Source organism: Peromyscus leucopus, chromosome 4 (assembly GCF_004664715.2).
Source record: "Peromyscus leucopus breed LL Stock chromosome 4, UCI_PerLeu_2.1, whole genome shotgun sequence".
Lineage (NCBI taxonomy): Eukaryota > Metazoa > Chordata > Mammalia > Rodentia > Cricetidae > Peromyscus > Peromyscus leucopus.
The window spans coordinates 39,559,188-39,575,421 of NC_051066.1; the positions used below are offsets into that span (position 1 = coordinate 39,559,188).

General features: G+C 38.9%; 1 protein-coding gene across 8 annotated transcripts in view; it reads right to left on the bottom strand.

Moving 5' to 3' along the window:
- The window catches only part of LOC114690471 (fibroblast activation protein alpha), an 86,142-nt gene that overhangs the window by 21,503 nt on the left and 48,405 nt on the right, over positions 1-16,234 (bottom strand). For all 8 annotated transcript variants that reach the window (XM_037204832.1, XM_037204831.1, XM_037204829.1 and 5 more), the window contains 6 exons: positions 15,087-15,131; positions 11,445-11,549; positions 11,276-11,346; positions 8,982-9,035; positions 6,729-6,853; positions 2,781-2,828 (listed from right to left, as the gene is read on the bottom strand). In XM_037204832.1, the coding sequence (XP_037060727.1) occupies positions 2,781-2,828; positions 6,729-6,853; positions 8,982-9,035; positions 11,276-11,346; positions 11,445-11,549; positions 15,087-15,131 (448 nt within the window). The remainder of the gene's footprint in view (positions 1-2,780; positions 2,829-6,728; positions 6,854-8,981; positions 9,036-11,275; positions 11,347-11,444; positions 11,550-15,086; positions 15,132-16,234) is intronic.

Genomic DNA, 16,234 nt, shown 5'->3' on the forward strand with positions numbered 1-16,234 from the left:
CTTTCTTCAAAGACATATGCACTGGAAGTACTGTTAGCTTTGTCAAAGCAAACAAAAAAATAAACAAACAGCCACTAATTTCCTATGCAGGTCCAACCTCTCTTTAATCTTGTCACCTCCTCCACTGTTCTCTAGAAAGGTCCCTAAAAGGGAGTTGTCATTGTATCTTTGCCATTTGTGTACTAGTGTCTTCTTGAGACCTTTTCTCTCCCTTCCCCAGCCGCATTTCAAGGCTGTTTACCTCCTGTTTTTCTCTTTGATCTCCTTAACAGGCTTTGTTTCTTCACTTCTTGAGTAATGGCATTCTGAAAGGTGTTGCTCAAGGCTCACTTTGTATGAACTTCCCATCTCATCCATTCCCAGGGCCCTAGACACCAAGTTCTCATAAACTAACAACAAACACCTTAATGATCATCTTCAGTACAACTGCTGCTTTGACATTCAGATCCCCAAATCAAGTTAGTCGCCATAGGCCAACCGGCTCAATTTGCATATCCTGCCAGTACTTTAAATTCAATATTCAAAACAAATTTCATCATCTCCTCAAAGATCTGTTCTCCACAGTCAGCATTTTGTGAGTAAAAAAGCAAACATTTCAATCCACCCACCAAACCAACCATCCAAAGAGTATCAATGCCTTTTGTATTCAAGAATCTCAGGTTTAATGGATACCATTAGGAAACATTTCCTACCTGAAGTAACCCAGACCCAGGCTCTCCCTCCGTGCTTTCATGTTTCCTGCATGCCCTTTCTCTTAGCCCTACATTTCATTTTCTCACTGTTGTCTGCTCCCATATTTACATCACCCCCTAATCTCTAATCTCCTTGAGGGCAGGAGTAATGCCCAATCCGGCATCTGTTATTTTAAAGAAATAGTACCTCGTATAATATAAGACTTAATCTAGTAAGTGCTCAATATTTGCTGAATGAAGATTGCTGGTGTGAAATGAAAAGGTTAGTGGTTTAAAAAAGGAAAGAAAAAAAACATAAAAAAATGTAGTGCACAGAATCTGCCATAAAATAGGTGTTAGATGTTTGTCGAAAGTATAGTTCCAACTCTACTGGACTGGAATCTCTGAGAACCTATATTTGTGAAAAGCATATGATGTGGTATGGATGTGAAATGTTTCCCCCACAGGCTCATGTGTTTGGATATTTGCTCTCCATCGAGTGGCAACCTTGCACTGTTTCGGAAGGTCGCAGAACGTTCAGGAAGTGGAGGCAGTGTAGCAGAAGTGAGTCACTGGCAGCCTGGTCTAGCCCTTCCCCGCTCTTGTCCTTTCTCTGCTCCCTGACTGCAGGGGTGATGTAACTGACCAGCTGCCCCTGGCTCCTGCCCCAGGCTTTCTTACCACAGCGCACTGCATCCCTCAAGCTGCTTCTTGGAGGGATTCGGTTGGAACAATGAGAACAATAACTAATACAGGGCAAAAAAATGCTGTTCTCATTAGACAAGTTGGTGGATCTGTTCTCCAAAAGAATTTGAGTGTTTTCTTGAATTAGAAAATATAAAAATATATAGGATGTGTGTGGAGAGTGGTGTAATAAAACTTCAAAAGCATTAAAAAGATTAGTATCTGCCTGGAATATAACAAGAACATCAAGAAAAAAAATGCTAGAATATAGAAATTCATTTTATGGAGCAAAGGAAGTGGAGCTATATTTTAGAGTGATGATAAAATGAACTTTAAATATCTATGGAGATTTCTATTAAAACAAAAACTTCAGGACTTGAAAGTAGTATTGCTTTAAAATGTTGCTCCCTGAATGTTGAATATGTCTAATTAACAAATTTAAACTGTTGTTCATCAAATCATTTCATTATTATATACAAGGTTAAAATAACTTCAGAATAAAACTAAACCCACTGTCCTTCTTCATAATCCCTAGGCTTTTCCTCATGACTTCATTGTCGCCTGTTCTTGAGCCATTAAACTGATACAAAACTATTCCCCAAGTGGTGTCCTGACTTGTCAGCAAGGATGTCCAGGGAGAGCTGCAGGCCTGAGTGCTGAAGGAAGAAGCATCTGCTTGTCCCACATCATCCCTGCTCTCCAGCAACTCCGATCTTTTGGTGTTTAATGGCCGATCAGAGGATAATGGAGAGCCATCAGGAAGAATACCCGGCAATTTTATACTTGGAAAACCCTACTGAGAGCAAAAAAGGGCCATCTTTGAACTGTGAACTGCTTTAACTACTATCACAAATTCCAGGTAGAGGAGAACACTGATGACAGCCGTTGAAAATGCAAAGTATCCCCAAATTCCAGGGCTTTCACACATGGCAACAATGTGATAGAGCTGTTAACACAAAGCAAAACAAGCAAAAGTGTTGGCATGATAATCACCCTCTGCTCTGAACCCAATCAGAGAAGTAATGTCTAGGACTTTTTTTTTTTTTTGCCAGTATGAGATGAGAGGAGGAGGAGGAGGAAGAGGAGAAAATCCTTCTTGAAAAACAGGAATTTTTATTTGTTTTTTGAGGAGAGAGAAAAATGTGTAAATATTCTTTCTGATTCTTATCTCCTGTGGTTTTAGAAGGCCGGGGGAGAAGAGAGAATTGATCTCTATGGTGCAATTTCTATCATGTCACATTCCCACTGCCAATAAGTACCAAGCTTCATGTGATCGGGTTTAATCCAAGCAATATCTGAATCTGTGGAATAATAAGCTTTATGATGGTAACATGGCATTACATTTCCTCCTGTCAAGGTGGGCCAACTATCCTGCTCTCTGTAGTGGTTCATGACAGACAGCTCAGGATAGAAGCAAGAGAGTACCTTGGTCTGTCCGGCCGTCGTGAAGGGTAGAAATGGGGAGACCAGGGCCTGTGTGCAGGATGGAAACAAAAATGTGACTACCGTTAAAAGTAACATTTCACTTTCAGCCAGGATTGCTTGTAGTATTTATGACTAGTGTCAAGCACAAGTACAGCTTTTAACTCTTCAGTGACTTTTTTTTTTCACCATGGAGAAGCAAACATTTTAAGTTACATTTAAACCACGTACATCAGATCAAAGCCCAATCAAAGAACAGATGTGAGAAAAGGCTTACCTGTGCTGTAGCTTTTCCAGGAGTGAGCCTGGAGAGTTCAAACCTAATTAATTTCACAGAGAGAACTTAGGAGCTGTGAATAGCCATCTGGGAAGCTGCCACACTGCATTAGACAGGTTTTAGTCATGTATTATCAAGTAACCCTCATCAGTACTTAGACTGTATCTCATTTGTTGAATGTTCAGTTTGTTTGATGGGCAAAAGCTAACATGTTTTATCCTTGTGATTATTACATGCAGACTAATTTTTATAGAGTATCTTTCCTTTTCCAATATGCTGTTTTAGGTCATGTTTTGGGGGGTAATAATTTATGGCAGGAGGAAGGGTGGTATTGAGATTTTCCTTGAGGTGTTAAAGAAGGATGGGGTCATGAGGGAGGGTGGGCTTCAACATCTGTCACAGAGACTCAAGCCAAGCCTCCAGCAAGCTATGGAATGCGCAGAACTGTATCAGTGGGGCAACATGACAAGTCTTTATCCCCTAGCACAGAGCACAGTCATTGGATATGGCCGCAGCTAGATCAATCTCCAGACTTAGGGACTGGGATGAAAACTGTCAGATACCAGCATCTTTAGTAGCGACTGATAAATCCATTCTTAAGATGGAGGCTCTGTCCAGCACATCATTGTCTACCATGTACTGCAAAATTTAGCTTCTCTATATAAAAACTGGCAATTCTAACAAGGTCCACATAAATAGATAGATAGATAGATAGATAAATAAATAAATAAATAAATAAATAAATAAATAAATAAATAAATAAACTAGCACTCATCTGAAGTATAGAATAAAATAATGCCCAGAGTAGAGTGCATTTAATGAGGGACTCTGTGGGTTAAGAAGTAATACAGGTGGTGGTTGGGGGAGATGCTCTTGCCACTCCTGATATTTCCTTCTACCTTAAGGGAGCCCCATTAGAGTCATGTCCTCGGCCCCAAATCAAGTGGAAGAGAGACTTCTGTGAGTTCTTAGGAGACCTGCTTATGAATGGGGCCTTCTGGCTTGCTCCTGGCAGCCTTCTCCCTGTGGAAAACATGCTTCTGATTTGTTCCTTCGAGTTTTAGGTGCCAAGAGTCCTGGGCAAACCCTGGAACTCTGTAACAGTACCCATGTTTGTACAACTGTAATTGTGGGGTACAGTGTTGGGAGGCACACAGGTTACCTTTGCCACATTTTCTTACTAATTTTTATAAATAATAAAGCTAATATTTTGATTCCCTGCCTTACTTCCTAGCACAACTTGAGACTAGAAGAAAGAGATTTTTATTTGGCTTTCTATAAAACCAGCAGCCCTTATGTGACAGTTGAGAGCGTTGGAGAATATAACTGAAAAGCTTTTCCTGAGACTCAGTGTTTCTTCAAAGTTATCAAAAGGGACACACATGCATATTACATTTGGGGCCAGAATCTAGGGAGACAAGGCAGCTTAAATCTCTAGGCTTTAATGTATTAGCATCCATTATATGGAATTTTCACGGGCATATGTTTCTAGCTGTGAAAACCTGCAATTCTTTTTATCTTAAACTAAGAGACAAACCAATGACAGGCTGCCCATGACCCAGCAGGATGAGGACATGGCCCTAGAAACATGGTATCAATGCCTACAATTCCTATTTGTACTGTTTTTGTGCCACATTACCGACATGATTTTTACCTGTATTAATCCTGCCTCCCAGGGCTCAACAGCCCTTTGGAGAGTTTGAAAGTTACATAATGAGGCGTTACTCTTAGCCCTAAAGAGAAAGATTTCAAGGTTTTTCCTATGATGGTGCAGTGACTCATTTTACTGGAGCTTCAAAAACACCAGACGATGTGATGCTTCCCACACAGTATATTTTTTGCTAAATGGGAAATTACCATACTGCCGAGGAAGAGTGAGTGGTGGAAAAGTCAGGCAACTCAAGTTCTAGAAAGGACTCTGCCACCAACTTTTGATGAGGGCTTAGTCTTTGGTTCCTTATCTATACTTCAGTGAACATTTAGGTTCAAGTAGATGCTAGAGAGAAGCAATAGAAAACGTGTTAGCATGCTTTCCTGGAGAGCTGTATTGCGTTATTCAAATACAGAGTGCATACCGGTATAAATGCATATATGTTAATGTGACAGTGCTGTCTTTATCAGCAAATGGAACAGCAAGAAACAGCTATCTTGGTAGAATTTGCAAAAGCCAGTCATTCCTTTGATGTTCCACAATGCCTATGTGTAATGTATCAGACACTCCTCTCTTACAGTTATGAATAGAAAGACTAAAGAGATCAGCCCCACCCAGCCTTCCAGGAGAGAGAGAGAAACAGATGCTCCAGCATCCTTAGTTCAAGGATGCTGTGTGCCTGACATGTAAGCTTTTGATACATGTTACATAAATATAGAGTTTGGGTTGGAAAATGTTGCATATAACTTGAGAGGGACATTTAATGTTTACCTTTAAATGCCATAATCACAATCAGCACATATGGCCATGAACAACAATCTCTTGACATTTCAAAGATGCCACTGACCAAACATTTTATGGAAGTGTTATTTCAAACTGACATCTTGTGACATCTTGAAGGGAGCATTCGGGTTAAAATCGTTATTCGTGTCTACATAGTCAAATGAGCTCTGGCTCGGGTTCTAGAGCCAGGTGGTTGGATTAAGGGAAGTGGCATATCCTGAGGGTTTTAATTCTTGTTCATTTTACAGGAAACCCACAGGAGGCCTCTGCATCTGAGTAGAGATCTCAGTCGATGAAAACTTTTGTTGTCCTCTAAGTCACCTACCTGCACAGGAGTAATTGATATCAGAAACAGGAGGATGGCCTGCACTTTGTTAAATTTCCTGCCAAGTGTGCTACCCACTCCCTGAAACTCAGGTTAGTTAGGGCGACAATGCAGCAGTTATAGAATCAGAGACTCTACTAAAGCCCCAGTAGTCACCATTTCCATTGGTTTGTAATGTTGTCTTAGCCTGTATTTCTTGTTGTTTATTCAAGATAACACGTGAATGAAATCAACTTATCTAGATAGCAAATTATTTGTAGAATGCAACCATGGTCTAAACAGCCAGGAAATGCTTTCTGCACTGTGCTACAATGGTTCATTTGTTAATAACATTTGAATGGATTACTCAAAATATCTTCCAATTTTTAAGAGGAAGGATTGAATGACAAAGATTTATTTTCTGTCCTTCATTTGATACTAGAATTGGAAGGCTAATTTGTCTTCATTGCACAGACCTCAGGTTTTTGGGCCTTTGTGCTTTGATACTTTTCCCACAAATGAGGCCAAAGCAGAACCACCATGTTATCAGAAAAAGAAAAAAAAAAAAACACTTCTGTTTTGACATTTCTCCTTCTGTGTCTATCTGGTAGATGGTGTCTGCATGCAACGCCGTAGTGATGTGAAACATGGCGGCTAAAAGTGAGAAGATTAGAGGCAGCCAGCTCTTGCTTCAGCCCTGATGACTATGGCCCAACAGAGGTACACACCCTAGCTGGTTACTTGGTTTCTTCCAACACAAACAAGTGAGAATCATACCTTCCTAGGCTGTTCATTCCCCAAGCCTTAGCATTTGATAAGATCCTTATATATAACAGGTTCTCAAAAAATGAAACGCCACGAGGCAATCAGATGGAGCAACAAGAATGAGGACAATGGCGGGGAGATGGCGATGCTTGTGTTAGGTCCGTCACCTACCGTAGCAGATGAGTGCATAGTACTTGGCGTCGTAGCTGAAACTTGCTGTGTAATATTGGCACCTTTCTTTCCTTAGATGGCAAGTAACACACTTCTTGCTCGGAGGAGAGTTTCCAATGCTAATTCTAGAGAGAAATGAAAATAAAGCTAAGCTGAAATTTTGAGATTGTATTTATCAAAATGTACTACTCCATGTAAAGTGACTAATTTACATATTGACATCAAACCCACTCTATTTTTCTGTTGCCAATATCATTTAAAGTAGAGGGGAATCACAGTGTTTTGATGTAGCTTGATTTTTGATCCATTTTTGCCTGAAGAGGCACAAGCTTTGAGGGAGAAGCCCTCTGTGGTTTTCCCAAAATGGGAGAGCTATCGAACACTTGCAATGGGAGTGAGCTAGTCATTTTTTCATAGCCATTAATTACTTATGAAGTAGTTGGAGATTCCCATGCCCCACCTCCTCTCTTCTACTTCACATCAAAACATACAAAGAAACATTTCCAAGAAAGTGTCTCTATTCTTTTCTATATTTGGAAGAGGACTTCAGTAATGAACAAACTGGAAATAAGAAGCCACATTTTATTTGCCTCCTGCACCTTTCATCCTTTCAACAGGACATGTGGACTTTTGGGAGCTCCATCTGAGGATGTTGCCTCCTCCATCCCACACAAAATGCACCTTTCCTTCCTCCGTGCCTCCACACGGTGGTTCAGGAATGGAGTGATTACTTTCAATAAATAATAGACTTCTGGACCTCTCGTCAAACACTTCAGCAGAATCCCTTTCTGATGGTTCAGGCTGTGTCAGAGCCTATTCTGACTGCCAGGGTGAGCTTTCCCACCTCCCAAGTCTTTCTCTTCCTTCTCTCTGGGATTGCCTTGAGCATGGCAGCGGGGGGGGGGGGGGTGTCTAGAGACATAGCTGTTTCCAGAGAAGGAGGATTCCTAATTGAAAAGTGAGTATGTATCTAGGTGTGATCAGAGGACTATGAATAAGAGGGTTTTGTTTTTGTTTGTTTGTTTTACCTCTTACAGATTCCATGCTTGAATTTTTGTGCCATCTTGGAAATGGAAGGAAGGGAGTTAACAGTAAGGGTTTAGAGGACAGCATACCCATGTTCAAATCTCAACTCCAACAATATTAACTACTTCATAAAGTTATCAAAATTAAATACAATTACAGGTGCACCAGCAATGTTAACCACTGTTTTTATTTTTATATATAGAAAGGAGTCTTTTGGTTACTATTCCAACCATCAACAGGACAATTGGATTGAACTTTAATAACTAATATAAGGATGAGCTGGCAAAAGGACCCAGAGGGAAGATTACACTACAAGAGTAAAAATGGTATGACACATAGTCATCACTCAATAAATGTGCATTAGGAATAAGTGTGCTGGATTAACTCTGTTAGACCCCAAAAATCTAGGGTCTCAAGTGGACGCCCCAAGAACCCAGACTCCAGTCCAGTTGATGCAACAGCAAGAGGTGTTTATTAATGCAGCTGTACAGTTGGGCAAACTCATCTCCAGAGAGCAAGAGTCGCATCTTACTGTAGCCACATGGGTGCTTTTAAAGGAAAAGCCCACAAAAGCCATAAGATTGCAATTCTCATACAATTTCATTTCACAAGATCATGGTCTGATCACAGAGTGGGTACAGTCATGTCTGCATACACATTCTTCCTGAAACCTCAAGGGGGGTATCAGGCCAGGAGTGGAGTTTACACAAAGGTCACAGTGGTCCTTCCTGGAACACTTGCAATCATCCCAGTCACAGTTGAGCACATCTCTTAACAGAAATCTTTTTACATTGTTACATTGTTACAGGGGTGGTTGAGTAATGGCTAAGTCAGGTGGCCCTTGGAACTAGTTTTCTTTTTAGTTCCTTATTTCCTGGGGCTTGGAGGTTTAAGCCTGAAGACTTAGGGTCTTTCAACTCCAAGTTTTTGAAGTATCTACTACCATGCAAAAATATTTAGTATTTATATTATTGTTAGAATTTCTGATATTGTTCTTTTCAAAAGAAAACATTTTAAGTTGGCTCATATTTTGGGAGCATATGACTTTTATATTGATATCATGTATGTTGTTTTCTGAATTATTTACCCTAGCTTACAAGTAGATTTTATTACATTTCACACTTCAAAAGCATTCAATATCTACCTAGGATTATGATTCAATTTGACTCACATATCCATACATCTTTGTATCTAGCTATCAATACTATTTTGAATTGGCTTAATTACCTGTAGATGTTTCTTCTTCCAGGGTAACCTTCAAATTCATTGCTAGAATAAAACCTGAAATGAATTTAGGAAATATTAAATATTGGTTATTAAGTGACAAAAGTATTGTCGCTAATATTAGTAAGTAATTTTGGCAAAAATCCCATTCATTTAATGAAACTATTAATTAATATTTATGTATAGGAGTCACTTCTATGCATAATTGAATTTTGGGCACTTACTGTAACTTACAGATCATCAGAGACAGGTAAAACTGAGCTGAGTACTCTTTTTATGATCAAAATATCTTGTTCTGATTCATTAAGTGTATGAAAATGACCTATTTAAACAAATATTATACTTTTCCTGTTACATTATGAGTGTTTACTGGTTTCTCAGAACTGTCATTTATTTTGTCTATGACTGAGAACACATTTTGAATGTATTCTACACTCCCAATAGTAGATAAACTTGGCATGCCAGGAAACTCGTCTGTAATGGATGATATGAATATACCATAGGCCATGTTAATCCACCAAGCTGCAGAAGAGGCCACAGGGGAAAATACTTGCTACCTAACTACCCAGGTGCAGGCTCCATTCTGCCTTAATGTAGCTATGAAGTGGAAAATCCAGTTTGGTGACATGACTTCCATTAATTAAGTGAATTTATCGGAATATCTCAAGGTAGCTGTCTTTCTTTATTTTTTCCTCTCAGGAAGAGCATAATAGAGTGTGAAAAGTTTAGAATAAACAAGGTTTGTTTTAATTCTCAGGAGGGCTTAGCCATTCAGGCATCCTCAATGTCATATATATAAAAAAAAGTTCCTTACAGAAGAAAGAAACAACAGAACTCAATGCACTTCCCGTATGACATTCATATTCAAAACCTGCATACGTCTGGTTTATTTATGTCTGTAATAATGTCACAGGAGTCTAGTCATCACTTTCACCTGCCTTTCCCACACCCTTTCAGTGTGTGAATTAACTGCTCACTCCCCTCTTGCAAAGGTCCCTTGTAGCTTTCCCAGGCTGTCAAAGTCTCCAGTATTGCCTTCACCTCTGCCACGGCAGCCCTGCCTACTTTCCCACTTGCCTCTCTCCTCTCCCTCATAGACAATAATAATTATTCCACCCCATCTTTCCTAAACACCTACTCTTTCCTTTGATTCACTTAAGAAATATGAACTGAACCCTGACTGGGTCAGGCCTCATGCTGAGGACACACAAGAAAGGAGGCGTGGCTTTGTCTTTCTAGCCCACAGTTCATTGTTATCATACCAGCTTAAGCCTCAGTCACCCCTGGCCATCATTATAGCCATAGCAGGATCTTCAAGCCTTCAGTTTTTTTTTTCCATTTCCCAAACCTATCATGCCTAAAATCTATCTCCCATTCATTTTTATCTTATTACTTTTCTGACTTTAAGTCACTTTCATGGTTGTTCTGTATAAGGACCAAACTCCTTTGGCTCCTATTCAAACAATTTCATAGAATATCAATAGGTTCCTGATACTTTCTATATGGTAAGATTAGACAAATTATTCTCTTCCTTTGTTCCCCAAATTCCATTTAATGGCAGTCAGATTATGAGAACTAAGGGACTATCCCTAATCTACACAGCATTAGAATTGACAAAGCAGGGTCTTTTGATTAGTAAATGCATCGTGAATGACTATTCCAAGACAGCTTTATAAGACAGTGTGTAGAATGAACAGAAAGGAAAGAATTTAAAGGATTCCCTACTGAAGTTGATAGCAACAGTCTTGGATCCATAAGCTTTAGTTCTGAAGGTTCACCTCCCACTAATTAAATGGCCTTTAGCCAAGTCAATTACATGCTCTGAGTATCTGTTTTCTCATCTACAAACTCAGAGCAATCCTTCTCACCTTACAGTGTCTGGCAGGCAGTAATCCTTCAATAACCGATGGCTGTTAGAGATATCATGAAATCCAGATCACTCGGAATGACTACAAAAGGGTCTCCATATCTATGGGCCACTTCCTATAGGGTTTTAAAGCTTGTTCATCGCTTTAAGTGTTGGAGAATAAAATTTGCCTTTAGAACCAACTGTTATCTAAAAATTTTTATACTTTTCATAAAAGTTCCTAATAAAATTCTTTCTGAAAGGAAATCTTGCTGACTAGTTATTAAAGAATGTACACTCTTAATGAAATCATAGCTGTTGGAACATAACCAGAAGCAAAAGAACGCTCTTTCAGTAAGCTGAGTAGACAGTACAGTCCATCTTTTGTACATCCATTGTTTGGTGCCAATTAAAACTTGAATGGTGCATCATGCCTGCATGAAATACTTACAGTGAATCCTGTGTCACTCTGAATATATATATGGCCTCCCACTTGCCACTTGTAATTTGAATAGCATTTTCCTATAAAAAGACAAACATTATGTTGTGTGAAGCTGAGCGTTACTTGAGCAACCTCAAATGAATGATCTTTGAGGAGATGAATCTTGGAAGGAACATACCACAGTGTCTTTGATATAGTGAATATGTTTGTAACCATCCTTGTCGCTAAATATTTTGTAGTATGAAATGGCATCATGGCTAAAAGCTGGTGTTGAGACAAAGAACTGAAAGAAATGAACAGAGGTTATATTCAAAGGACAAACTAAAGCCACAGATATTTTTTAAGCCATATATGGCTAAGGATCTTAACGCCTGGCCTCTCCTGTCACCTGTCACTCATGTTTGAAATTCCAGGTTTTCAGATGATAGGTTTTTCAGTGATTCTAATAGGCACTTGCGTGTGCCAAGTAGTGCTTATTTACCACTGCACCCCCACCAGAACCTCCAGCTTTACAACGTCTAGTTTAACAAATTCCTGTTTTATGATGATGTGGTTTGGAATTGAGTTAAATGAATAACAAACAAGTGTTGATACTTAATCAAACCAGACTTTAAAATGAGGTGTTTGATCAAAGTATAATTCTCACTAAAGCTTACAGTACTTTTAATTTTTGATTTGTCTAATGCTAAGCTCCTAATGTCAACAATTTAATGACATTTGAAAGATTCTGATATTGTGGTGTAGCAGCCACAGATTTTAGTGGTCTGGCAGGCCTAGCACACTTGAGAGAAGCCATGAAGCATGGTTAGGGGGTAGGGTGACCTTAGCTACCAGCTCAGAAGGCAGGATGGCCTTCTCATCTGAGTCTAAGGAATTCAACGTACCCTGCTGGGAGCCACCTAATTACACTGAAACTAGCAAACACTCAAGTGTCTTGGGACAGAGCTAGTGGCAACTCGGTATCCTAAGAAGTACAGACAACTGAAATTCTGCAAATGTCTCATATCAAATGTCCATCAGCAGTGTCGTGTGCCTCCCAAGGTAAAATTTTGATTTGCTCTATCAATAGTGTCATGTGTCTACCATTGTAAAACTTTTATGTGCCCTATATTTATGGCTATTTTTACAGGTTGTCTTCTGGTAAAATGATCACACCTTTCTGGGAAAAAAATTCTCATGAGAGCCGAGCTCGTCCATATCATGCAAAAAATGCCTTAAAACCTGGTCTCGGTTTAAGATCATGGAACAGTAGGCAAAGGTGTTCAGCTACTTTACACCCCAGGAAAACAATAAACACCAAAGCATACACCAGTATTTTCTAGCTACAGACATTTGTTACTTTTTCTATCTTTTCTGAGATCAAATTTTGAGCAAAGGGATTGATTGTAGGAAGAGTCACCAAAGGGTTTACTTAACGATCACATTTGGATTTCATCTGATGCTGTATATTTTTTGATAAAATTATTTCTCTTATATTGTGACCATGTGCCATTAAAATGCAATGTATCTCTTATATATTTCCTGGGAAAATAATGTTTCCCCAAATTCATTTCCAATGGGATGGAAGCTTTACAGATGTAATTATGATAAAAATAGAAGATGTGGTCCTACTAGATTTGTGTTAGCTGTAGATCCAAGGACCACAGTCTTAAGAGAGAGAGAGGACCCAAGGCAACGTGGAGAGACACAGGAAAGGATTCTATGTCCTGGAGGCTGCCTGATCCATGAATAAGTCTTTGCTCAAGTCAATTTTGCTTTATGTAAATGTCTGATATGTCTTTAAATAAATTTGTAACAGAATGGAAAATTGAATAATGTGAGGCTGCTTTCTGCTTATATATTCATAATCATCATTCATTATAAGATCTACTGTAGGATTTTGCATCTTGAGACAAATTACATTAAAGTGAATCAAGAAGTTAGGGGCTAGAAAATTAGCTTGCAATTTGGTGGATGCATTTCACTTCTATAGGCCTTTGACAAAGTAGTTCTTTCATTTCAGAAAGTTTTGCCCTCAACTACGTAATGGCAGAATTCCTTACAAGGATCTTCTTTACAACGACTCCTTCATACTCTGCAGTGTGAGAGACAAGTGGTTTTGTCTTGTCTTGGTCACTAAAATGGAACCCGAGTCACAGGACATTTTAATATAACCTAGTGAAAGTTAGTCCCCACATACCTAGTGAGCTACTTAAGGGGCTTTTAAAACGATTATATTCTGAGTAAAGCTTAAAATTTCATTTGTACTAAAAATTAAAAATTAACAGGGCAGAACGTTTTGTTTTAAGATATTAGGACCAGGCAAACAGGAAGAATCTTTGTGCTAGGCTAAGCCTGTTATCTTCTCCGTTTCATTGCACACATGGAAGACAGTTGCTTCCGATGAGCAGGTAACTTAGGGGAGGTAAAGAGGGTGTGAAATATTTCCGCTATCAGGTTGTCAGAGCTAGGGCCATAATGCATTCTGAGTTAAGTGCTTCGTGCTGCAGGTCACACCTGGACCCTAGATAAGACATTCATCTGTGCTGCCCGCTGTTTTAACAAGGCCCTGCTCTGGTTTCTCTACCATGCTTAGATTTTCTGATAAGTTGCTTATCTCTGTGTGAAGTGCAAAGCCATTTAGAATATCTTCCCTAGAAAGTAAGTTTACTTATCACAGTGCTGTATTATGCCATATTCCCTAAATGGCAAAAGATGATGCTTAAACCCAGTTAACAATTAGTCAGAAGTACAGGCTTTCAGATACCAAACACAAAATTCACATTTTGTTTTTCATCAAGAGGTTTTAGCATCAGGCCACAGATGTGTGGAGCATTGCTTAATTAGCTACTGATGGTTTGGCTATAACTGCTGTCTAAGCATTATGATTTCAGAATTTAATTCTAAACATGAAGAATTAAAATTAATTTAGGTTCTTTTATTTTGTATGTTTACAGGAAAATATTTCTAGTTAATTTCTTATGACTTTTGACATTTAAATCTCCTGGATACATTCTAAAGAAACCACTTTTTAAAAATAACTTTATTGTGTACTAGTATAACTAGCCTTTGTAATTTGTCTAAAGACCCAATAAGTAATCATTGAACAAGGACTGGAGATGTAGTCTATGGCAGGGCACTTGCCTAGTATATGTGGCCTTTGTTGATCCCACGTACTACACACATACACACACACACACACACACACCACACACAACCTAAAAACCTAAGTGAGTGTATGAATCATGTACACTTACCTAGGTTTTCTCAGCTTAATTTCATGGCTATTAGTTTGACTACAGGTCAAGGAAAGCTATTCAATAAAGCAGGTACCTTCAGAGGATGGGAACTTATTCCCCAAAGTTAACACTACAAAAGTTTTCTGATAGTTCTTCTTCTGAAATTTAGAGGTTTCAATATTAAGTAAATTTCCAAAGATTAAAACTAATTCTCATGTTTCCCTTTTTGTATACCATGTCTAAATCTCAGCAGAGCAGCCACCCCGATGCAAATACCTGCTGGATGCAGTCATTGTGACATGCGGCAGCACCCACACATTTATTCTCCATGTTGTTTTGTACTCTTAATTAATATAGAACACAAGATATGATTGATTTCCATAAAACATGATTAGTTTTCATACTAAACAAACCTCATATATCACTGAATAACTCCATCAAAAGCGTCCAGACACAAGTAACCATAAATCATAATAAAACACATTTTCCTGGTTGATACCTAACCATAGCATGCAAGGTGGAATGCATACAATGTGTAAAACTCAGTTCAGTGAATATTTTGGGTACCATTAAGAATAAAGGAAAAGATAGAAAAATCATACTCCACCAGCCCATCCAGTTCTGCTTTCTTCTATATGCTCCCAGGTCTAAAAAAAAAAAATAAAGGTCATATTAAAGCATAAAAGGAACAGGTTTTCAAAAGTGTAAGCTGGACATTTTGAACTGTTAAGCCACCTCGTCAGCGTGTCCTACTGCTCAGCCTCCAGTTCAAGAGACTTTACAAAAGTCATTTCAGAGCAGTACTGCCGAGTCTCTATGGACAAATTAGTGTGGGACCCAATTTCAGAATTTGTTCTCAACCCCTCCACTCGGCAGGTATTAGAATTATTGCACTCTGTGGAAGCTCAGCCCAAACCAAGCACATGGTGTAACAGAGAGAAAAGGGAATTCTGTTGTGAAGTCGAAGTTGTACTCGTTCTTCTCTGATGGGGTAACTAGAAACCTAAACCCTTAATTTTAGGTTTTAGCAAAGTGAAGAAGCATCACTTCTTTAATAAATATTTAGAAAACTTAAAAAGTAAATAGTACTCTTTTCTAGACAAATAAAAAGCATTCTGAGTTGAATTAATAGGTATAAATACTGTAGTAACTGCAGTGGATGGACAGGAAAGTGGCCACAGGGAATTTGGAAGAGAGGAAGACATAGACATCAGCAAGATCTCAAATAAACTTCTATGCCATCCAGGAATGTTGAATGTCTGTGGATAAATTCTTTGAAGGACTTCACTTGCCAAATATGGAAAATATAGTTGTAAACACGAGAGACCATGTGGATTTGGCGGGTGTGGTAGGATGAGGCCAAGGTGCCACCTAGAGTGCTAATGTCTAGGAAATACTGGTAAAGACCCAGGTCAAGGGCACAGTAGTGGGGACAGAGCGCAGGCGTTAACGAAAGTTCAGATCATCAGAAATAATTTTTGAGAGTTATGGACAAATAGTTCTGCAAACCTGTGGTATGAATAAAGACCACCTGGAGGGAGTTAAGTGGACAGTTATGAAAGAACCGGCAGGATAATTGGCCACACTTTGGCAAAAGACTTTTTCTGTAGCTGAGCCACATTTTCGAGATTCCCTTCTAATGGGATGTTATGATGATATTTTATTTTGTACCAAAATGCTATTTGTATGTTAATAAATAAAGTTGCCCGGGGGGTCAGAGCCATTAGCAAGCCATAGGAAAGCTGGGCAG